The following is a 23,847-nucleotide window of genomic DNA, read 5'->3' on the forward strand; positions in this document are numbered from 1 at the left end:
CACCTTTTCTTTAAAGGAACACTAAAAAGGAATATTAAGTTGAGCTCCATAAATAAATTGTGTTTCTGCAATGCCCAACAGCCAGAAGAGGCTTGGTAAGACAGAAAATATTCAACTTGCACCACATTTGATGTGTAATGACATAGTGGTTTTGACTTTCTATTTCTTGCCTTAGGTGAAGGTCATCAACCTCAAAACTATAGAAGCAATACTGTCAAGCCCCAGGGTGGCAGATTTGCAAAGAGTAGCAGCATAGACGACAGAGCAAGCCGGAGTGAGGGCCATAATGTCGCAATGTCTTCCATGTTACCAGCTGCTGCGTCATGACACTTACACCTCCTGGGAAATGGAACAAAATGGATTGTAGAAAACATATTGTAGTCAATCATTTACAACACTTTCAAACTTGCCAGTCTTTTTTTTTAACGGGTTTTAAGGTCGAGCACGTTCATTTAAAGCAAAACATGGACAGATGAAAATGTTACGACAGTACTCACAGCATGACAGTAGTGTTCATTCTAAAAGAAGGGCTACACAAGCCACCACAAAGAAGGGATACTTCGGGCTATATTCTAAAGGAAGCAAGCACTCAAGCTCGCAAGTTTCGAGAATACCTGCTCCAAAATGTCCCAAATAAGAGAAAATACATTGAAATCCTGATGACACAGTTATTAGTGCAAGGGCTTTGTTGCGAAATTAAACAAAAGGAAATGCAGCCTTCATTTCTGCCAGAAATAATCAGCCTTTTCGCACCAAACCGATTCAAATAGGGTCTTAAAGGAATAATTTACTATCCATTACTGTTTCATTTATGTTATTCAGCGACGACTCTTGTAAGGTTTGTGATGCTTTCAAGATCTGTTGTATCAGTCTATCAAAACATTGCTGTGCGGCTTTTATTTTTCTTGAATCAGCATTAAAAAAACGCAGTAGCGTTAAATACAATGTGTTTACACTGGCAGCCCCTGTTTATTTTACCAGTAAGGTAAAGTGAGCACACAGATACTACTGCGTCATGTTTTGACAAACGGCACCATTAGCATTGTCTTTTCTGTGAGTGGAATTCACTGAGCACCAAATGTCCAGGACATTGCATGAGGCCACTGTTCTCTTCTCCAGGCAATGCTGTGCAAGCCAGCTTTCATGCACTTCATCATCTACCAAGTCGTCAAGATCTTTACCATCCTTTAGCCAAATTACATTGTCAACCTTGCGGTACTAAAGGATACGGCGCTTCACAAGCTTTGGCTTGTGAAGCGCAGTATTCTACTCCACCCTTGTTCTAATGTGGTCGTGCAAGTCAGTCTTCATCCCCTTCATCATCCATAAAGTCATCAAACTCTTCATCATCCTCCAGTGCCACTATGCTTTCATCCTGCGACATCGAAGGGCGTTCGCTCTTCAGTTTGTCCAGCGTGACCCTCAAGTCTGCGACCATAAGCTGGCGGCACTTGCTGATCGTGCCTTCCTCACACCAGCCATCTCTCTCGTGACAGGTTGTTTCGCGGCCATCGTTGGCGTGCAACAACTTTTGGACGCCGTCCATGCGGATGTCCTTGAGGTGGTAGAACATCTGGCGGTACGGTGGCAGTTTTCCTGGCAGGAAGCACACTAGCAGTTCGTCTTCTGACTTGGACGATGACTTGGCCACGGCGTCTTTGCACAGCGCAGGTGACAGGTAGTCAGTCTGGGCAAAGATGGGACGTGTGGTTGGTCCCAGAACCTTGGTCGGAACCAGGTAGGCCGAAGTGCCGCGCTTGGTGGCCACCTCGTCGTGCATTCCACACGGTGCTGCAAGTAAAATTCTGGTCAACTTTTTACAGTAACAACAACAGTGCTACGACAATGCAGAAGAAGAGGAAAGGTTAAAAAAAAAGAAAGTCGGTATAGCTCAACTATCAGGTATGCCCCCCCCCCCCCTCTCTTTTTGCACAACAAATCTCCCATTCTTTGTCAAACATCTTTAACACTCACTTAAAGGAGTCTTAACATTAGTTGACTGCTTAATTATAGTAGTACAAAGCCCGAATTCATAAAGTGTGCAACACTTCACCAAATGCACTGTTGCTTTGAGCCCAGAGCAGGCCACAAGTTACATCACAGAAATTGAGGTGGTGGTCCCATGGTATCACAAACCACTGATGCATGCCTATCTGCCCAATGCAGTGGTCGGTGAAAAGGCACATCTTCACCATCTTGGCAGGTGGTCATACATTGCCATATAAGCCAATTCTATCGGTATCCACCCCGCCCTTCATTGCATGCTACATTAGATAATCCTGGCCATCCGCAGTGCTTATTTACAAACATCTTGGGGTATGCTGAACACCCCTCACTGCCCTGACTGGAGCAGTCCTATAACACCTCAGGAAGCCAGAAGAGCAAGCAAAACACGGATCAATCAGCCAACAAGGCTAAGCAAGGGACGTTTGAAACAACAAGGGCAGAAGATTCACTACAGAAACAAATACAAAATGCGGTGAAGGGACCACATACACCCCAACGTCTTTTACATCGGTCTGAATATGCTGCTCATAGCGTCATCTAATTGTTAACTTGCATTAAATTTCTATGAAGTAGAGGCCTTTTGTTTGAATGATCACAAGTCTAAATTACCCGAGGTTGAGTAAAGTATGGTCCCAAGCAAAACTTTTAAGCTCATTATACGAACAGCTATTCATGCAAAACAACTCTATGTCTGCTCCTGCACGAAATCAGGTACAGACAAGGCTAACCAGTAACCAGGAATGCCAACTGGGGACATATTCATAAAAAAACTCTTATTTAATTAAATTCTAGGGATACTACACAGTAGTTACTACACGTAACTACACAGTAGGCTATGAGGGATGCCGTAGGGTGTGTGTTGGGGGGGGGGCTTCGCATTAATTCCGACTACCTGGGGATCTTTAGTGTGCACGTAAACTACGGCACATGAGCGTTTTATTGCATTCTGGCCCCCGTCAAAACGTGGCTGCTGCATCCAGGATCGCACCCGTGACAATGGGCTGCCAAGCACAATGACACAGCCACTGCACAACTGCAGTGAGTAAAAAGAAAGGTTTTTACGCTAAAACTGTCTGTAACAGCTGATGTTAAGCAATCCTGATTCTGGCCATATTATCACCGAAAGCAGCTGGCCAATCGCAAACAGCACAAGCTTTGTGAAAACAGCCCCTATTTTTTTAACAGTTGGCACAGAGTTCAAACACCTGGGTATTTGTTCACTGCTTCCTGGCAGGTGAGCCTTGAGGATGAATTGTTCTAAGTTAGCAAGAAAAGTAGATTGCTACAGGTGCCTTCCTTGAGCATGAGAAATACTCAAAGTCGAGTGCAAAATGCCTGTCTGCAGTGATTATTATTTCAGGTGGCTCATCCGTGTCTCCAGTTTGACATTCACTAGTGCAGCCTATCAGAATGTTCTGCAGCATTATGCCTTCATCCCTGCACATGTGTGTCATGTAAACGCAGTCTCACATCTCGACAATCATGTTATGTGCTCTAAAGTAAGAATGCATGGCATCAGTGATCAGAGGCAGAGGAGTCAGGTTCTAAACTCGAAAAGTAGCAACAATATTCTGAAAAGCAACCAAAATGTTGCCACTCCATGACTAAATGACCATCAAAGGCGCACACTCTTCACAGCACCCACATGGACGTGAAATAGTCCTTTAATAGGGCCTTGAAACACATTTCTAACCGATCCTAGAATGTCCTTGCCATTAAAGGACATTGCATCACAAATCTCATGCCGCAAAACGTTTTCGAATCCTTCAAGTATAAGTGAAGTTATCACACTGGCACACGACTTTCTCTCTCTTTTAGTCTCCACTAGCGTGCTGGAAGCTACACAGGGGAGAAGCCAAGGGGGCAAAGCCCCACCCAAAAGTTGAGTGTCTTGGCAGCAAAAGGGCTCATCGTGGCACCCCATGGCGGCCGTGGTAGACTGTACTGTGCAGCATGCCACTCCAATCGCGGATTCCATGCACAGCAGACACAGCAACACGCACCTGTTATGTGTAGACCAGCAGTGCCAAAATGAAATAATTTTTGTCTTTTTGAGATCGCAGACATACGTATGTTTCATTTACTTAACTCGAAATTAGCAATAAAGTATTACCGAGAACATTCTCGCTATCACAAAATCAGCGAATAGCTGTTGGTGGGTACAGCTGCTTGCAATGATGCTGCGTGACAACATTGCACAAGTGAGAGCAAGCGATTTTTTGCCGTTTGCGACAAGATATTGTAAATTCCCTGCTGCACGCAGTGCAATAATATTTGGCTCAGATGTTTACAGGAGGCACATTAACAGACAGGCTACATTTTCTTACTATGTTAAAGAAGTCCTTCAGGGCCCCTTAAGCATGACCACCACAGGTATGACCACCACAATTGTACCAGTGACTTGGAAGTACTAGGCAGTGAAACACGTGGTGTGGCTGCATATCTGCCGTTACCCATGTGCAAAACATAACTGCTCAAGTGAAATCAACCATTGCTGTACTGTCAACTTTACGGTATTAATGCCATGCTCTACACTGTGTGTGAAAAGTTGCCAAGAAGTCAGCAGCAAGGTCCTTACCTCTAAAGTGCTTTATTTCTGCGACAGCAATTACCACTGCTCCCACAAATGCCCCTAGCTTTGTGCAAAACTCCAGCAATCTCACATAAAACTTTCAGGACAACTGTATGCTTCGACAACAATGGCACTACAACAACAAAGGCAACATGACAATAACAACAGCTTGGTGACAATAGCAATAGTGTCATGATGACTATATTTCGCCGACTGATGTATGAAACAGTGTAAAGTACCAATGAGAATTACTGCAGTACTGAAATCCACAGTTAAAACGACTGTTGCTTCACACACCAACAATGTAGCTATGCACTAGCTATGTTGCTTGAGTGCACCATCAGCTGTTGCCTTCAAAATATATATGCATACCACAACTTTTGGAATTTACATCGTGCATACTGCTAGTAGTGCGCAAACATTCTAAACTTTCAAACAGCAAATCAAATATCGTCCTACATTAAACAAATATTTTAAAATCTCATGGTCATCATTCGTAAACGAGAGTATCTTATGAATTGTTTTAAAATATTTCAAATTGCCAACTGTGCGCCAGAAAACACTATATTGAATTGAAAGTGCAATAAATTTGATCCTGGCATGGCCACGGTAAACATAAAAGATGGAATATAGTGGTTATATAGTAGAGAATGCTATTTCACTTTTGAGCAGGTAGGCTATTTCCGCTAAACTGCAATTATTCGTACTCACCAAAGAGTGCCGAATATGCGAAAGAACCGTTTATTTGTTCCCAGTGCTCTATTTGTGCTTTCAGTAAGCAACACTTCCTGATGCAAAATGTAATAACAGAAATGCGCTTATTTGGTCCCAATGCTGTATTTGGGCTTTCAGTAAACAACACTTCACGACGTACAATGTAATGACGGAAACTTTCTAACATAGTGAATACTAGGATAAGAGCGTTGCCTAACAATAACAATGAAAATCGGTTTCCATTCCTCAGCAACTATCTGAAAAGTATTGGGCATTCAATACGATTTACTTCTGGCACTATTTCATTGGCATATGGTTTCAAATGTTGCTATTTGCATGCCCATACGTGCCACAAACCCCAGCTCAGTGATTGGTGCGTCTGACTCATAAATGTCCATTGCCACAGCAGCTTGAGTTCAGTCCCCAGTAGCAGGAGAGGGCACAGTTCAATTTTTACTGGCCACATGGGGAAGGAGATGAAGTTGCTGATGACGATGACTACATAAGAATAACAAAACAACAATGAAGACAGCATGACAACGATGGCCTAACAGAAAGGACAACTGAGTGGACAGACTGTACAAACACGGTTTCATCCTATTAGCTGTCTCAGTAAATGCAGCCAAGTAGTGTAGATGCTGAACTTGAATTATAAAAGGCTTGAAAAGTAGTCACTTGAGCACATGGTACCTGAAACCCAACAGCAACCCTGATTTGAGGTTTAGTGTCTACCTAATATATGCACAAGAGGTTGTGGGTTTCAAATCCACTGCAGGTTACCAGCATGTAAAATATGTCATAGGTGTTCCCCAGCCCTGAGCCTGCCTGTCAAAGCCCCAAGGCCACAAACAACTTCAATAAAGCGTACTCCTATGCAGCCACAGCCACAGCATGGCTGGTGTTATTCTGGTGACGCCCCCCTACTGGCATCCACTTACCATCACTGAGCAGGCATCACAAAGCGTGTGACCAATGAGCATTGCATGCACTGTGGGACTGCAGCGCGCAGCCACTGCAAAACACTAGCCGAGAAAGCTTCAGATTTTCATGTGCTGTTGCACAAAGCAGCAGCTCCAGCAGTCTAAGAGCTGCACGCTGTCTGTGGAGTTGCTCTTGACTTTTGCCTCAAAAGAAATGTGTAACAAAGTTTGTGTAAAAGCCTTCCCAAATTGGCATCTCCCAGACCTGGAGCCCCCTACACTCAGCCAAACACAAGGGTGTTTGGCACAGCCTCCATAATGACAGTTTACCATGTGGCAAAGCAAGCATCCGATAACAAACCTAACACCAACCCACCCTTGGGTTGAGGCCTACAAGAGTTAGAGTACTGTGACAACTGAGCACCTTGCTGGGCGTGCATTGGTACCGATTTTGCTAGTGGGTACAAGGCACCAGCTCTGGTCTGCCAATCACAGCTGGAGTGGGTGCTATACCACGAGGCCCTCTGTTGTTAGAAAATGGGTGCCCAGAAACACCACAAAGTTAGTATAGGACAATGTTCCAAGATGTGAATTACAAGAAGCAACTGAGCACCAGACTGGATGCCATCGCTACCCATTAGAATAGTAGGTTTGTTTCTGGTAGAACAGGGATTTGAACCCAGTACGTCCTACACATGAGGTAGATGTTTGCTCTATCACAAGGCAATCCTCCACAAAAAACAAAGAACCAAGCAAGTTCAAAGGACAGACACAGACTGTCCATTCATGTCTTCTTCTTCTTCTTCTTCTTCTTTTTTTTTGCTCGTCTATCATGAACACCAGGCTACCACTGTAGTCAAAGTTTTCGATAATGAACCTCTGGACACTCACCAACATACACAGCGCCCTGCATGTCAAATGGGAGCACAGTATCTATCCATGCCTTATAAATGTCCACCTACCAGCCATTTTTGACATTGCGGCTGCATCCCTCAAGAGGCAAAAATATTTGACTTGATCAATTGCCTTTGAATTAGGCACCTTCAGAGCATGAAAGCACATCGAAAACCTAATAGGGCAAGCATAAGTTTTGTGTGGAGCTTATCTGAACAAACCAGGCTTTTTCATTAATGCAAAAATGAATTATCATGCATCGATTGCAAGTCAAATGTTCAATAACTTAGCCAATGAAGCTGAAAAAAATTAATCAGAATAGTGAGCCCATAAAAGCAAGGGGGAAACAAGAACCACAAGAATAATTGTTTTCGTTCATGTGCATTAATCTGAGAAATATGTAACATTGCATTTGAGTAGTGCTCTGAACAGGCAGCTAGCAAAAAATGGCATGCATTGTGGATACGAAAAGCCTCGCTCTTAGAGTAAATTTTAAAGGTGGGCTCCTGTGAACGTACAAGGGACGAAAGAAAGAATACATGACAAAACAGTGCTGTTTTGTCGCATATTCTTCCTTTTTACCCTTGTTTGTTCGCACTGTTTCACATGTTAAAATGAATCCAATCAACTCGACCCCCATGCCGTATTGCTTCAGAGTCCATTACTGCCTACACTACTAGGCCACCATTTCGCAACTTTCAGAAACAGGAGCACACAAGTACTTTGAGCAATGAATAGCCAAACAGCTGCCAAGGAACCCGCACAAGAACACAAAATTTTTGCGCAAACAATAATTGGCAGACCAATCCTTGACGTAGCTACAGCCATGGGACAAACGAATGTGACATTGAACTTTCCAACACTAAGAAAGGCAGCTATGAATAACAACTTATTGATTGATGTTTAAAGGGGCCCAGAACCACCTTTTATAGAAGTCGAGAAATGCATACGAACTTAAAATAGACTATTTCAGAAATACATCGCCACAAAAAGTACTTCAATGTATTCAGGAGAAGGAGAGTTATTGGCAATCAAAGGTCGCGTATGATCCCCTTTGCAATGCTACCGTTCCTTCTTCAATGCCTTGCACTGCGAAGGCTAGGGTGGAGCAGGGCGTGTCCACAATGCTCCGCCTACTGAATGTCACTGTGGCGCGCACTTCAAATTGGATTTTCGATGTTCACATAGGCAGCACTACTTCCAATTTTGGCGCTTACAATGTGCCAAACGCGGTTTTTCTCAGCGAGTCATAGTGCGTTCAGCCAGCCGACTCGGAATGGCACGCGGCGGCAGCTTCTAAGCTACATGGAAGGCCACAGCTACATGCAACTGTAGTGCGTATGTGCAGTTTGTGCACGAAAGGGCTTGCCTGCAGACTCGCACTCATATGCTCCAGTCTGGCCGTGCTATGTGGTGCGGACCGGCTTTGTCCTGCACCAGCTTGACCGACTGATAGTAGCCACATCCAACTTGCGCACCTTTAAGCGCTATCAATAGCTCAACTCAAAGTGAAGTTTGCCAAGGCACCTAACCTTGAGTGGATCGGAGTGAGCGCACGCAGGCAAGCATGTGTGTGGGCTGACCTTAAGTTCCGCATAGTTTGAGGCTAGTTGGTGTTCAAAACTAGCCGAAATTAGCGAGACTCGACAGCTACAACACTGATAAGCACGGTGGCCAAAGTTTAATTCCTACATGGGCAGCTGCAGCCGAGCGTGAGCAAATGGTAGTTGGCTTCTTTAAAAAAAAAAAAAAATTTAATTGTGTGGTTTTACATGCCACAACCAGTTTCTGATTATGAGGCACACCGTAGTGGAGGACTCCAGAAATTTCGACCACCTGGGGTTCTTTAACGTGCACCTAAATCTAAGTACACGAGTGTTTTCGCATTTTGCCCCCATCGAAATGCGGCCGCCGTGGCCGGGATTCGATCCCGCGACCTTGTGCTCAGCAGCCTAACATCATAGCCACTGAGCAACCACGGCAGGGGATAGTTGGCTTCTTCAGGAAGTACATATTCCTTAATGAAATTTGAAAGCACATTTTCACTTACTTCAGCATGTTTATTAAACTGCAATGATAAATATACACAGTAACAGTAGGAAGAAGCGCACTGATCCAAACACCCTTCTTGATTGATGTCAGCTATTGGCTAATTGCAGCTGTGCATGGGAATCTACTATACTACGAAATAAAGCAGCCCAAAAAGAGTGAGGAGCAGGCTTCTGTTGAAAAGAGAGCATTTGAGAAAAAGGCGAATTCGCACTCGGCATGCGAGCTCCATAAGTCGTGCACAACAGCAAAATTTGGCTGTACTGTGCACAGCAGCGTATGCTATGCACGAGCCATGTAATACAGTAAAAGCTCGTTAATTCGAACCGCAAGGGGAAGCCGCTTCAGTTCGAATTAACGAAAGTTCGAACTAACGAAAGTGAAGGAGAGCAACAGTACACTGCGATTTGGAAGCAGTAGGGCGTGTCAGAAATTTGCGGTGTTAAAAAGTGATGGCGTGTGCCGCGGGTACACGCCATCTTCAAGTCAAAGCTCTGGGTCCGACTGTGCTACACCACCGATGTCCACCGAAACGAACGTTAGCCGAGGCTTAACACCATCACAATGAATCGCGACGGCCGATACCTCCTAAGCTGAAAACAGAGGTGCACAACCGACGAAGACTGCCGAGACAAACACGCTGAACATGTGAAGGTGGCGAAGGCCCTGATTCGTTGGTTCTTGATTGCAAGCGCAGCTGCGACGTACTTGATTCGCTGTGTTTTGGCGCTTGCCGTGCCATCTCCGCACAGCATTAGCAGCTGTACAAAATTTGCAAAGCCTCCGAGATTCGCAACGGGCAAGAAGTCTCGGAGGTCACGTAGAACGGAGAGGCGGCAGCCGCCGCTGCCTTCTGGCTGACCCCGCGTCGGTTAGATTTTTTCCGATTTTGCCTTCTCTCGCCAGTCTCTCCGTTTCGGAGGCAATACAGCCTTGTCTGTAGGCAGTAGGCGCGTTTCTCTGGCCGTGTGCCAGGCAAGCGTAGTTCGAATTATCCGTGAGGGAACCTTCTCGCGTTCGAATTAATGGACTTTTTTATACATAGACTTCTATGGAGCTTGGCCGGACCAAATCGTACAGTTCGAATTATCCATAAATTGGAATTATTGAAGTTCGAATTAACAAGCTTTCACTGTATTACCAAGCCCGAGGTGTGGTAAAAAGTGCAATAATTGGTGCTATGAGACATGCCATAGTGTGAAGGGATCCGAATTCAAAATATATCCCCTTCAGGTGCTGTGTGCTCAATTGAGCATGGCAAGATAGTGCAATATGTCAGTATAGTCAGTGTGCTATAATGTATAGTGAGAACATGATATAGCAAAGACACAACGGCAACCAAAACACCTTCATACATCTGATATTTGTGTTAAGCATTCACATAGATATCAGCAAAAAACAAATCGTGACCACATCTGTGCAAAAGAAATGCAAACAGGGTGCCTCTGATAGGCCAGCAGGTCTCCTACACATTTTGATCGTTTTTGATGACTTTTCGCATAAGAACACACTGTGCTGATTTACGTTTACTTCAGTTTCAGTTCCTGTATTAAAGCCTTCTGCACCTACAGGCATATAGGAATGTAGCTGAAGGGGGTCATTACCTTTCTCATTAAACTTGTTTTAGCCGTTCTTCTTCTCGAATGCAACCACATGTGCGTGCACTGTCTAGACCACATATGTAAATGGCCTCGTGACTAGGCATAGTCGCAGTTTAGAAGAAAAACAGCTAGTATGTGCACTGTGAATGAGAAGCATGAAATGCCTTTGCATTGTCAACACTCAGACCAATATGAGCGTCCCATCTAGAAAAAGCGGCAGATAGAAAGGAAATACCAAGCACACGCTATACTGTGTCATGTGGATGGAAGCATCCATCACTTGGTTGAACACAGGCTGTCGTCTGCTAGTAAACTGTTGCCAGCTCAAGCACGTAAGCTCCTCGGCACTGCTTCTATTGTATGCACCTTGCGTCACTGGCTGTATTATTGTTCAGACGCTGTCACTGGTAATGAAATTTTCCAAGTGTCATGAATGCAATCGCAGCAGTGAGCTCTGCTCAAAACACAGGTACTGAGGTTCTTGCGATGGCCACCGCACCGCTTTTGGGCCAAAAGCCACTGTTATGTGAAACAGGCTTTTTAATAACAGGAACAAAATGACTACGCACATGTCTTGAGCCGGAAGTCGAGAATCTGGTAGATCTTTGTTGACGGGTCCTTTCGGGGGTCAAAGCCCAAGCGCACCCAGGCAGTACGGAAAGGCCCATTGACGACATAGTAAGCCACCACAGGCAGGATGAGCTTAAACCGCACGGGCTGGACACCAAGCTCTACTTGCAAGGCACTGCGCGTCCACATGGGGCGCTGCTTGAATAGCTGCAAGTAATGAGAGCACATAGCAGAGAGAACAGCTTAGTGCAATGCTGGTCAATGAGCTGTATATGCTAAACATATCATGCTGAAGAGATTTGGGTGCAACTTTTAACTATTTTAGCAGTGTCATACATGGGCAGACAAGTGGGGGAGGGGGGGGGGTGCAGAGCAAGGAGGCCACTATACACTCTTTTTCTATGTGAGACATGTAGCAGCATATTTCTCTAAAAAATTTATGCTGTTTCTTCAAGCCCCAAGTGTTATATTCAACTACAGGATTTGGATTTCGTGTTCAGCTTGAGCTTTCCATAACAAACATGTTTACACAAAGTCAAAAATACGGACCAAAGATATGATCAGACCTAAACTCAAGTAAGCTTGCATTACATGGGATCCATACACTAAACATAACATTAAAATCATGGAGAGAATTCAGTGAAAGGCTGTTCGTTTTATTTATTCTAAGTTTAAGCGCGCCAATTCTCTCACACAGCTTAATGTGGCAAACGACATTCCCCTCCTCGAGACATGAAGGCAAGGTGCTTCACCTGAATTTCCTACAGCAACTAATTAACTGTGAATTATCGTCAGACCCCTCGATATACATGACCCCTTTGTCCACAAGGCCTACATGTCATGATCACACATATCCATTAACCCCTTATTTCTTCAGGACAAATACATACAAATTTTCTTCCACAGCAAAGTGTCTAAGTGGAACTCCCAACCTGCAATGTATTAAAACCTTCCTAGTGAAGTGCATTACTCACATGCCCTTTTACTCTCTGTTATGCATATTTATTTGTATTTATCGTATAGTATTTATATTTCTATATTTGCATTTTTTTGCTTAACTTGTTTCCAATTTGCCTTGTATGCTTGAGTGCCCTTCCTGCAAGGACCGATGTGTGGTCTGCAGTGTTACAAATAATAAAAAATAACAATAATGTATTAAAGGGATACCTGCTGTTGAAAGGACATTTCACAACAGCCAACATGGCAATGACGGGCACTGGCTAGCATTCCTGGGGCAAATCTTGTATGCATTACACACACATACAGGAAGATGAATGAAAGGATCGTGGTAGCTTACTTGGTAAAGCACTGCATGTGTAGTGCAAGAAAATGTGGGATTAGTTACTACCTGGGGGCAAGTCAGCTTACCATGCACTTTCACTTCTCTTTTCTTTATTACTTCTACATTTTGTTGAAACCTAATTTCCCCTATGCTTTCCCTGGCTTCATGGTCTGTTTTATTTACAAGGTCTTCTACCTGTCTTCTATCATTTCACGCACTTATTTTATGCACGAAGGAGCAGCTCATGTCATTAAGGACTGTCGACGTGCCCTGAAAAGTTGTGCATCAAAAATCAGCGTGTTTCAGCTATTCCTTCGCCTCTGAACTCAATTACTGCGACAGTGGAAGATTCTCACAGCAGAGTCAGTCCATCTGGTCAAAAGGTGCTTCCTCGCGACACACACAACCTTGCCTTCGTCTGCTACAGTGCTGCCTACTGAGGCTTGCAAAATACGTGTGCAGAAACCACTGTACATGTAACCACGCACAGCACTGTGCACTGCACGTTAGCACAATGCTATACAAATTACCAAGTGAAAATGTTGCGTGGTTGCCCAGCAGTTAGTGCGTCTGGCTCTGCACGTTGCCACAAGGACAGCAGTTTGATGCCAAGTGACGGTTACAATAGGAAAGTTTTGTTTTTCTTTGACGTGCGGCGAGGGTGAAGCTTCGGATGCAGAGGTAGCCTGACAATGATGTCAGCGTAAGGGAAAGGACAGATGGATGAACCGACACAGCAATCCAACTGTCTCTGCGAAGACAGAGCAATAATAATAAAAAAGAAAAATCGGGTAGCACCCTGTTTGCAATGATTGTCCATGTTCTGCAAGAGCATTCGTGCAGCACACATACTCTATTCAACTTCCATTAGAGCCAAATGAGCAGTGGGTGACAGTGTATCTGTTTGGCTTCAGCCTAATACACTTTCAGTCTCTGGAGTCTTTCTAACCCTCTATGTGAGTCGCACCTGCGTGTCAATATCGTGACAGCACGACAGTGGCGGTGCTCTTCCAAGCTGTTGTTGCCTGTATTCTGTGCCCCTTCTTAAACGTTAGTGGGATGCCAAGGATAGGTACTCACTTACTATGCTGCAGGTTTGGGCTTGATTCCTCATAGAGGCTAGATTGTCTTCTTATTATGCAAATATCATGTCGCGGCCAGATAGACAGTCCAAAGTGGGCTAAAGTAGCCAAAGAAATGCTTTCGCATATAAGATAAGGAAGAAATAGCGCAGAGTGCCGACTTTCAAGATTTGTTTCTCACTTTCAAACAGCGAGGTAGGAAGCAGGCAGGTTCACAAGAAAGAGGCATGGAAACGGAGAAAATAAATAAAGTTTGCAATTTCCCCCGTAGAGCGATGCATTGAAAGCAGTAGCAAGGTTTTCTGTTGCACTTGCGCTCATTTAAGAGTGTTAAAATGACACGTGGGGGACAACATGTTGCTCCTACGCAGCATGTGAGGCAGCTGCTGATATACAACGGAAACAGCCTTCTGCCAGCTATCAGGCGCCTCGCAAAGCTGGCGTGATGAAGAGCGCAACCAGCAGCATTGGAGCATCACACCTGTATTGTGCATGAGATGGTACGTCACAATGTGTCAGTGCCCAATAAAATAACTGGATAGCTTTAGCTTGATATGCCATTATCATCATGAGACTAATTTATGTTCACTGCAGAACAATGACCTCTCCCAGCAATCTTCACTTAATTGTGTCTTGTATCAGCAGATTTCATCCTATCCTTGTGAACTTCCTAATTTAGTCTTAGCGCCTAATACTTGGGCATCCTTAACTGTGATTTACCTCTCCTTGGCATCCCCATTCTGTAACTATAACCGACAGCTGGCTAAATGCTTGTGATAGGGATAGTTTACACACATTCTTTAAAATTGATGCATGGATTTTATGATCAATTTTGGTGTGTGAATGAAGAATGAAGAAGAGGAGGTGCACGCATGGTGGCTTGACGACGCACAAGTCAACAGCTTTGTGCGCAGGTAGGAAAGAGAGAGAAACAAAATTTAATTCTGATGTTCTACATGCCGAAACCACGATATGATTATGAGAAATGACATTGCTGGGGACTCCAGATTAATTTTGACTACCTTGGGCTCTTTACAGCGCATCTAAATGTAAGTCGAGCGTTTTTGCATTTCGCCCCATTTAAATGGGTCCATTACAGCCAGGGTCAAACTTGCAACCCTGAGCACAGCAGCACAATACCATAGCTGCTTAGCTATCGCAGCAGGTGGCAAAACACAAGCAACATGGAATGCTGCATTGAGACAGTCGACCACCTACAGCACAGCCACTGTGACATCGTATGCGGGACTTACGCTCCAGCTACATCACAGCTGGAATGCTAGGATTAGCCCCAGCCAACACTGGCCTCCTGCACCCTGGCAAGTGCCTGAGACACCATTTATGCCTGGAGTTGAGCCTGCTGTCCCAGCTACAATACAGCTTCAGTGCAGGGTTTCGTCCAGCCCAGCTGCAACCTCTGGTGTCGCTCCCTGCCTGTGCCCGGGCCGTCATTCCCACTGCAAGTCAGGCTTGACATCCCAGCTCTGTTATCGGCTATACCTCGCCGGAAATGTCCCAGCTGCTTCCCAGGTTTCATGCTGGGCCTGCATCCTACGACTAAGCTTTCTGTTATCTCCCATTTTTGAGGTGGAGTGTGGGAGCTCAGAACCTGAGCCTCTCACAGGCTTGCAGTGCTGGGCTAGACTACAAAGCACAAGACTACAAGTGCTGGGTGTGCGTCCGGCAGTGCCTTTAGATGAGCACTGCTTCAAGAGAACACGATCACCGAGCCGCGAGTAACCTCAAGTTGAAAAGTTTATAGGTTGCGAACTGTAGTGGCACCATGCATCACAATCTAAGCATTGTGTATGATCACCATTGAAAATGCATACTTATAATTACAGACTGGATTATGGATAGATGCCTACTTGCTCCCAATGTACCAGGGCCTCTCCCTTTTGATGTATGAGCACGAATTAGGGGCTAAGAAATGGTTTAGCACTAACTTTATAGTGCCTATAAATGCCTATTTCTGTCGTTTGCACTTACAAATACCTCTTTTTGCTTTTAGGACCTGAAGCTGCCTTTTGGAACATTTCTTTTATTGAGATAGCACTTATATGGGCACTCAAAGTGAACTTTTGCAGTTGGCGTTGATATCACCATGAGGTTCCGCATCAAATCCGGGTACTATAAGATCGCACATTGAAAGGAAGGGGGGCAAGAAGAGGAATTCGCTCACCGCCGCTCTTCATCACACCAGCGTTGTGACAGTGAGTGTTCACAACCATCAAGAGAGATCTGTTCATGTTTTTCTGGGTGCATGGTAATGTACCATGCATGGTTATTTAATTAGCAAGACACTGTTGACGGCAAGTTACATGGCCCATAAAGCTACGAACCTTATTTGATGTAGTTGTCTCATACATTTATATTGCTATCAATGCTTCACTTCTCATGCAAAACGGCGACTCTTTCCTTTTTTCTTTCTTTTGTTTCAAAAGCACTTTGGCTTACTATATCCACAAAACTTTGCTGCGTTAACGAACACTGCTGTTAATGGCAACGCACCTGGCATTGTGACTGAACAAATAGGCACGGGTGCATAAACAGACATTTTGAGGGCCTTTCACCGTTTGCTTTTCACCGATTGCCAGAGAAAAAGATCACCGAAAATATCCTTCTTCGGCAGTGGGCACGCAATTACACGTTAGATTGCAGGAGGGGATTTGAGAAAGAAAAGATGCAGCGTTAGGAAAAGAGTACTGCCGACCGCTGCTTGCAAAGCCTGTTAACGGCAGACTGTGCTGCACACGTGTTAGGTGGAAGTGTACAAAGTTCACTGGAAGTAGTGCTGTCAACTGTAGTTAACGAGGTCGCCTTTTTCGGCTCCTCCGCTTCTTTTCTTTTCTTCTCGCTTTTTTCTGGTTGTGCAGATATACATATAGGCCAATGGCAGCTCACATGAGCTTTGCAGTAGACCAGCAACTGACTCAGCTTCTCTGCAATAAACTCTGCCTACCATACAGCTCTCCCAAGCACTTCAGCTGCTTACCTACCATATTTTGTATTTTTCGTGCTCCACTTGATGTGTCAGGGTAAGCAAGGAAGTTTCGTTATTGAATATACGCTATACCTCTTCAAATCGGCAAGACAAATGTGTTAAGCATGTTGGCTGCAGTACACAGATTGACAAAAAGCGGCCCCTCGTCTGCCCAGCAGAGCCCTGTGAAGCGATGGCTTGCACTATACGGCTGCTGCCTTTCAAATCTCACAAGTGAATGCTACGTCAATTTCCTTACGGTGAAAATGGGTTATAGGCATTCAATACATAAGACAGGTAATTGTTTGCGAACAGTTTACACTGCCTACTTCGACCCCTATAGTGCCTAAAAAGAGCCTTTGTGTGCTTGTTTTAAACAGTTAAAACCCAGATGTTTAGTGCCTGAAAATTTGGCTTCTCTTATAATATCTTCTAATGTTAAAATCTCCATCCCAATAAAGTGATGCACCTCCATTTACTGCATCCTTTCTGTCTCATTCAAACCCTGGGCCCATGCAATTCCTATAACAAATTTTTGTGAGTCTGCCAGGATCCGGCGAAGTCAATCATCATGCTGACACTTGGACGTACACAGCTGAGCCATTTTCCATCCCAAGAGCCCCGCCTTGCCAGCAGGTCATGGTTGAAAATGAACTCCGGGATAATTGGTGGTACATGCACTTGGCAAAGGGTTGGGGCCTGACACTGCAAGATTTTCCCTTATTAGTTTCCTGATCAACCTAAGCCGACAGGGTAAGCGCCTTGACTAGCATACAATCCAACATTATGCCGGCATGACACAGCAGAATAAAACTGCTAAATCTGCTGGCATTTCATTTGCCCACAATAGTGCAGGGTCCTGAATATTTGGCAGTGCGTAATCAAAAAAAGATTTTGCTATCACCGCTGCACTGTTCTTGCTCAAATTTTGCAGAATGATCGCATTTTGTTGTCTGCTTCGTTTAGTATACCACTTGGCATGAGTAGTCGCCTGCTTTTTAAGACAAAAATGAGAAACTGTTTTCGCTTATGGGAAAAATGGCATCTTAAAAGCGCTGCTGTCATGTAAACGGCTGATTTCAAGATGCTGTTTCATCTGCAAAGCAGCTCCTTCCTCCTGCTGCTGGCAGGCGGCGACACAAGTCTGTGCCAGGGCCGGCTTTTCAGACACCATTCTTCCCATAGGCGAAAACAGTTCCTCAATTTTGTCTTAAAGAACAGGCGACTAATCGTGCCAAGTGTTATACTAAACGAAGCAGACAACAAAATGCGATTGTTCTGCAAAATTTGAGCACAGAAAGTGCTGCGGTGAGTGCAAAATCTTTTTTTGAACACATGCGGCCAAATATTCAGGACCCTGGACAATGAAATGCTGATGCAGTCAGACTAATGTTCAAGACTGACTGCAGAGGTGCACATTCCCAGCGCACTGAACAGAATTTATACTGCAACAAAACAACCTCCACTCATTTCTATCAAAGAATGTGCATAGGAACTGGTCCACTGTACAGCTGGATCTGATTTGGTGCTATTTAGTGGCAGGAAACTGCCAGTTTGATAGGACAGCAGTAGTGGATTGAGCAGGAAATTTTTACGCTTCACTGGTGACGAGTTTATTCGTGCATGAGCAAGCCTTACCTCTTGAACTTTTTCCTTGATGTTCACCTCAGGAGGGCGCCAATCTAGTTGTTTCCAGGCCTCTGGATTTGGCTCTTTAGGCACGTCTTCATCTTCAAAGCTTAGAAAGCGAGCAAATTTCACACGGCGGTGGCGAACTGCAAACATATCAAGAAAATATTTTTTAAAAATAATTTAGCTACTGCCCATCTAGATAAAAACAAAGTTTTGGTTACAATAGCTCTTCTCTACTTTCATGCTCAAGAATAAGTCAGTTTACTTATTGATCATTCCAGGGAAAAGAGTCCTTCATGAGTGGTAGCCATTGCCTACACCAGGGTCCAATCGTCAAAGATTGGACAGCTTGTGCTCATAAGACAGGTTTAACGAAACAAGATATCGCTAATACAATAGCACAAGACTGAAAGGCCTTTCTCTTAAAGGGGGATGCATGGTTAAAATAGAAATTTTCCCCAAAAATCCACATCCATAGATTTATGTTGTTTTGGATATCTCCACTAATAAAGGAGCTTCTTACCAAGTTTGGTTGATATCTGTGCTGTAGAAATGAAAATAAACCATTTCATGCGACTATAAATACGTCCAGCAAGCAACTAAGGGAAGCATTTCATGAGCACAAACAAGGGTGCTTCACAGCTTTCAAGCTGAAAAAATGTGAAGACGACTTGAAGCGATTGCCACTTAACAGTGTTGTGTTCAAGATGCGAGCCCAACTTGTGCAGTAGATGCCTTTTATTAATCGCTATTCATCATGAAGTAAAGTAGTATGGTCTGCAATCTTCGAATAAATATTTCTCAATTACCAATTTCTGGCAAAACCACACCTTTCAAAAAACATTGTCCCCAAACTGCTTTGCCAAAAGCTACTTTTAGCTTGGAAGAAATATTCAAACTATTAAACTGAGAAGGTTTAGGAATAAGGATCGACGGTGACTACCTCAGCAACACTGCAGATGAGTTACAACAAATGATTGGGGACCTTAACAGAGAGAGTGTCAGAGGGGGGCTGAAGATTTATATGCAGATAGGTAACCGCTGGACCATTAGGGTGACAGAATGGGTACCAAGAGAAAGGAAGCGCAGTAGAGGACCATAGAAAACTAGGTAATGTGACGAAATGAGGAAGTTTGCAGGTGCTAGTTGGAATCGGCTGGCGCAGGACAAGGGTAATTGGAGATTGCGGGGAGAGGCCTTCGTCCTGCAGTGGGCATAAAATAGGCTGATGATGATGACGACTTTCAAGGTGGTTGCTAGAGTGACATATTGTAAGCAACAAGCTAAGGCACTCTGTAGGTTTCTAATATTTTTTTCTAACACAATGAAAATACCACATCATTGAAATATTGTGACAACATAACAAACTTGTTTTTAAATGACTATTTTTACAGAAATGGCATTAAATAACAAGTGACTGCCCTTATCCTGCACTATAGAACATCTAGAAGGTATCTACTGAAATACGACAAATATGTCTGTTTATATTTAGAATGATAGTTTTCCTAAGCCGACACACTAAGCTATGCAATATGACGATCATAATTTTCTTTTTCTGCCAGCATTAAGGGGATGACATTTACAATGCATTTTAATGAGAAGGAGATAAATCATCCCGCAAAATTTAATTAAAATTGGCTAACGAGTTTAAAAGCTGACCCTTCAGCCTACAATACCCCCTTAACTTTGCTGCCAAGACCTGGGAGAAGGCAACAGCAACAGCCCATGCAACAAGGGCCTGGGTGAAATAATATTTCTGTATATATAGTCAGCCAATATTGAGTCAATGAGACACAAAGAAATTGCTAATTGAATTTACTCAGGACCACATTCAAATTTCCTCGGTGCCCTTCTCTTACACATTGGAGAGCTTTAGATTAGGGGACGCAAGCGGCTTTCGTACGTAAGCCACTTGCGTCCCCTAAAACTCTCTAATGAATAAACACTGAACAGCCATAGTGTGTGCCCTTCTCCTTCTTAATACGCAGTTATAACCATTTGCCAGTTTATTATGAAAACTCCATGAATTGAGCTTGTCTACAGCGGACACAATACTTCAAGAAACGGGAGGCTAGGCTGTGCATAGATTACTAACAGCTGAATTTTCAACTATGCTGTTACTAATAGCTGTGATGTAAGCCATGTACAATGCAAATAATTGAACTCCATGATGCTGCTAATTCTAATTAGAGATAGACGGCTCACTGGACTAAAAAAGATAAGCCACAAGGAAAAGAAGTATCGATCTTAGTGTTTTTCTGAATGAGAAATCTGTTTTTCTTTCTTTAAGTGGAACTTGCGCAGCGTAATAGCATGGGATATAGTAAGTGGCACACACAGCAGACTACAATGACACAGTTCCTTACTATATGCTGTGTTTTCATGCTATACAGGTTCCGTTTCAGAAAGGAAAATACTACGCCAACCAGCCCAAGACACAATTCTCTTGCAAATCCCTCGTTTTTCTCTTTCCTTTACCAGACAGAAACCATATTGCCACAATGCAGGCAAATACGATGCATCCGTTCAGGGCATTCAAGCGACTGCACGGTGGAAATAACCTTGCAAAAATTAAATGCACGATACAGACCCACACCTGGACACTGTGACGTCACGGATTTTGATGGCATATGCATGGACCTAGTTAAATTTTTAGCAGTAAGGATGGACTGGCATTGCATTGTGAAAAAATAGACAAACACTGAATTTAGTAAGCACTTTTGCTGAGTCACAATGGCCAAAATACAAATACTTTGGAATACGTGATGGCACACTAGAGCCGGGGTTCTGACGTGGAAAAAAAAAGGAAGAGAGAAAGGAGAATGATTTTTGGTCTTCATTTTCTTTTCTAGTAATCAACCCCGTTCTGCAAAATTAGGAAATATAAATTGCTGAGATTGTGACTTATGATTCCAGCGACTTACTTCTACCATAAAGATTGGTGGGACGAAGCGCTGTCTTCGACGCCGGCTGACGTCGCTTGGGCTCATCTCGCAGGGCTTGAATTGACATGTTGTCAAGGCGAGAGAACACCTGGGGCAGTATGAAAACTGGAGCGTCCTTCATCAGCCATTCTGTTGACGACATGGGAGGCGGAATCAGCTGGTCGAGTAAAGATTCGTATCCCGTTCCGTCAGCTTTTTTCCTCATGGGTAAGTACTGAAAATCCACCATGCCTGAAAGCAAAGCACCTGTTAACAAACACGCAAAGTAACTTTGGGAGAGCAACAGCACAAAGCGAATGCAAACAAAGAACAAATACACCGGACAGGCACCACTTCTAACAGAGTACTTTCAGAACAAGAAATTGCTTAAATGCAAACAACGATCAGGTTATTGAGGTGGGCAAGCTTCCTACCAAAAAAGAAAAAGAAGAAGAAGAAGAAAAGGACTCAATTGCATAAGTTCTGTTGGAAGTAGCACCCATTGTATCATATGGATTTTTTGTCTATGTATGTTCTGCGTCATCGATTTCCTGAAGTATCACTCACCGACTAGCTCAAACCAAAATTCCGTATGAACATAGAATCGCAACCATTCTACTACCTTATTACACTCCAGTTTTCGATAATGCCGCTGATCGATGTAACGAAACAAATAAGAGCATGATATGCTACATGAAAGCATCTCCTATGAGAAGCACTTTTCGGTCATCTTAGGTCTGTGTTCTTTCGTCAGTCTGGTCCAACAAAGCTCTTGTGATGGAATGAGCTTCATCTCTTTCTTGTGTTTCTCGCGTTGATAAAGTTGATAAATTACTGGTATGGTGTCTCCTTAAGCTAGACCCCCCACCCACACACACACACACACAAACACACACTTCTTTCTTTGCTTTGTGTATAGCATGTTGTGCGTGCTTGCTGAAGTGAAGCGACGAAAACTCACCACGAAATTTGTAGACTGTAGTGACGGTGCCCTCGATAGACACGGTGTACGGCTCATCCGTGTTGCCGCGATTCTTTTTCACTTTCAGGACGAGGCAGGACGCGTTGAAGCGGTTGGCGTAGGCGCTCTTGCAGTACGGATCTTCGGGCCTAAACTTCATTTCTAGCCTTCGCGTTGGATCTGAATAGGCCTAAAGGAGACCACACGTACGCACAACATCAGTTCAGATTTGTACACACAACGCACATGCACGCATGGCGTCAATCTTACCTTGGCGACTTCTTCAATGCCACCGAGGCTTTTGATCATTCTGTCTGTGTTTTTGACGATAGCCGGGTACTCGACAAGTACAAGCTTTCTGTTCTTTAAAGTTATTGCCGTCATGCCGTTCTGATTGCGCGTAAACTTCAGACACAAGATATCTTGCAATGTGCACGACTTGCATACAACACAGTTTAGGAATTAAATACAAGATGTTTGAACTACACGATTTTGTTTTTCCTTGCAGCAAGTGCACTTCACTCTGGCAGCTAGCATTTCGAACACCACACCCACAGAATCAGTTCCTCCAGGGTTTATTGAAAGCGGCTCAAAACTGAAAACATCCCCAAATCTAAGCGCGGTTTCAGCTGTTCTATGCTTACAAGCGCGCTTACAAGTTTTGGATGATGTTGCTGTTGGTGCGGCTGTGGACTGAGTGATCCCGAACATGAATTTATTGAAGCGCAGATCTTTCCCGCATTGCCCATAGATCTTAAATATGTCATATCTCAAAACAGAGTCATTTCCAGCACGTATTTTTAAGTTTATGGAAGCAAACTATTTCTGTAAAATGGCAAACGGGAACGGTGTCTATGGCGGGATATTTGAAATATCTTTCGACCGCGGTGTTTCCTGAAAGCTAGGTAATAACTGCTCCGTAGCAATAAATTCGTGTTTTTGGTCATAACTGCTTTATATGACGCAGCGCTACACTGCCATGCTGCTATTCACTGAGACTGTAGTTATGACTGGAGCACTGTTTTCCTAAAATGTGTGCACGTCTCACGCTCGTTATCGGCGTCGGACTCGCAGCGGAGAGAAACTTGCTTTACATGAGTTTAAGTAAGTTTCGTGTGTTTGAGGCAAAGAATAAGTCGCTCTATCCCGATTCGCTATATTAGGTCTGTGTGTAGTTCGCAATATTATCTGTATGTTAGCTGAGTGTTCAGGAACCCATAATTATAGTGGGTATGGCGTTGCGCAGCTAACGCGGAGGGCGTGGGATCGAATCCCGGCTGCGGCGGTCGCATTTCAGTGGGGTTCACGAAATGCAAAGATGCCCATATACCGGCCGTGAATTGGGTGCACTATAAAGAACCCCAGGAAGTCGCGGTTATTCCGCAGTTCCCCACTAAGCCGTGCCTCATAATCTGATCGTGGTTTTAGCACGCAAAAACCCAGAATTTATATTTAAGTGAACAGGATGCCGTATTAGCTGTATACAGCTATACGGCGCCAACCTATATTCGGCTGTAGCTCCGGATGAGGACTGTCGCTGGGGGCCCGCCGTCCGAGGGGCTTCCGCCTAGTTTCGGCCTAAAGTTTGGGAAATACTGCCTTGGCACGTACCTGCCCAAACTGGGCATTGGCCCTTATAAACAGCGTTCCGGAAAG

At 44.1% G+C, this 23,847-nt stretch overlaps 1 protein-coding gene across 1 annotated transcript; it reads right to left on the reverse strand.

Moving 5' to 3' along the window:
* Window positions 1–876: 876 nt before the first annotated feature.
* On the reverse strand, window positions 877–22,901 carry l(2)37Cd (general transcription factor IIIC subunit l(2)37Cd). Its single transcript, XM_065443942.1, has 6 exons — window positions 22,462–22,901; window positions 22,192–22,381; window positions 21,231–21,482; window positions 18,313–18,449; window positions 11,327–11,534; window positions 877–1,791 (listed from the first exon to the last, which is right to left on the reverse strand). The coding sequence occupies exons 1-6, from the start codon at window positions 22,573–22,575 to the stop codon at window positions 1,301–1,303; spliced, it is 1,392 nt and encodes a 463-aa protein (XP_065300014.1). The 5' UTR covers window positions 22,576–22,901; the 3' UTR covers window positions 877–1,300.
* Window positions 22,902–23,847: the final 946 nt, after the last annotated feature.

The sequence above is a fragment of the Dermacentor albipictus genome, chromosome 5 (genome assembly GCF_038994185.2).
Source record: "Dermacentor albipictus isolate Rhodes 1998 colony chromosome 5, USDA_Dalb.pri_finalv2, whole genome shotgun sequence".
In the NCBI taxonomy this organism is placed as follows: Eukaryota; Metazoa; Arthropoda; class Arachnida; order Ixodida; family Ixodidae; genus Dermacentor; species Dermacentor albipictus.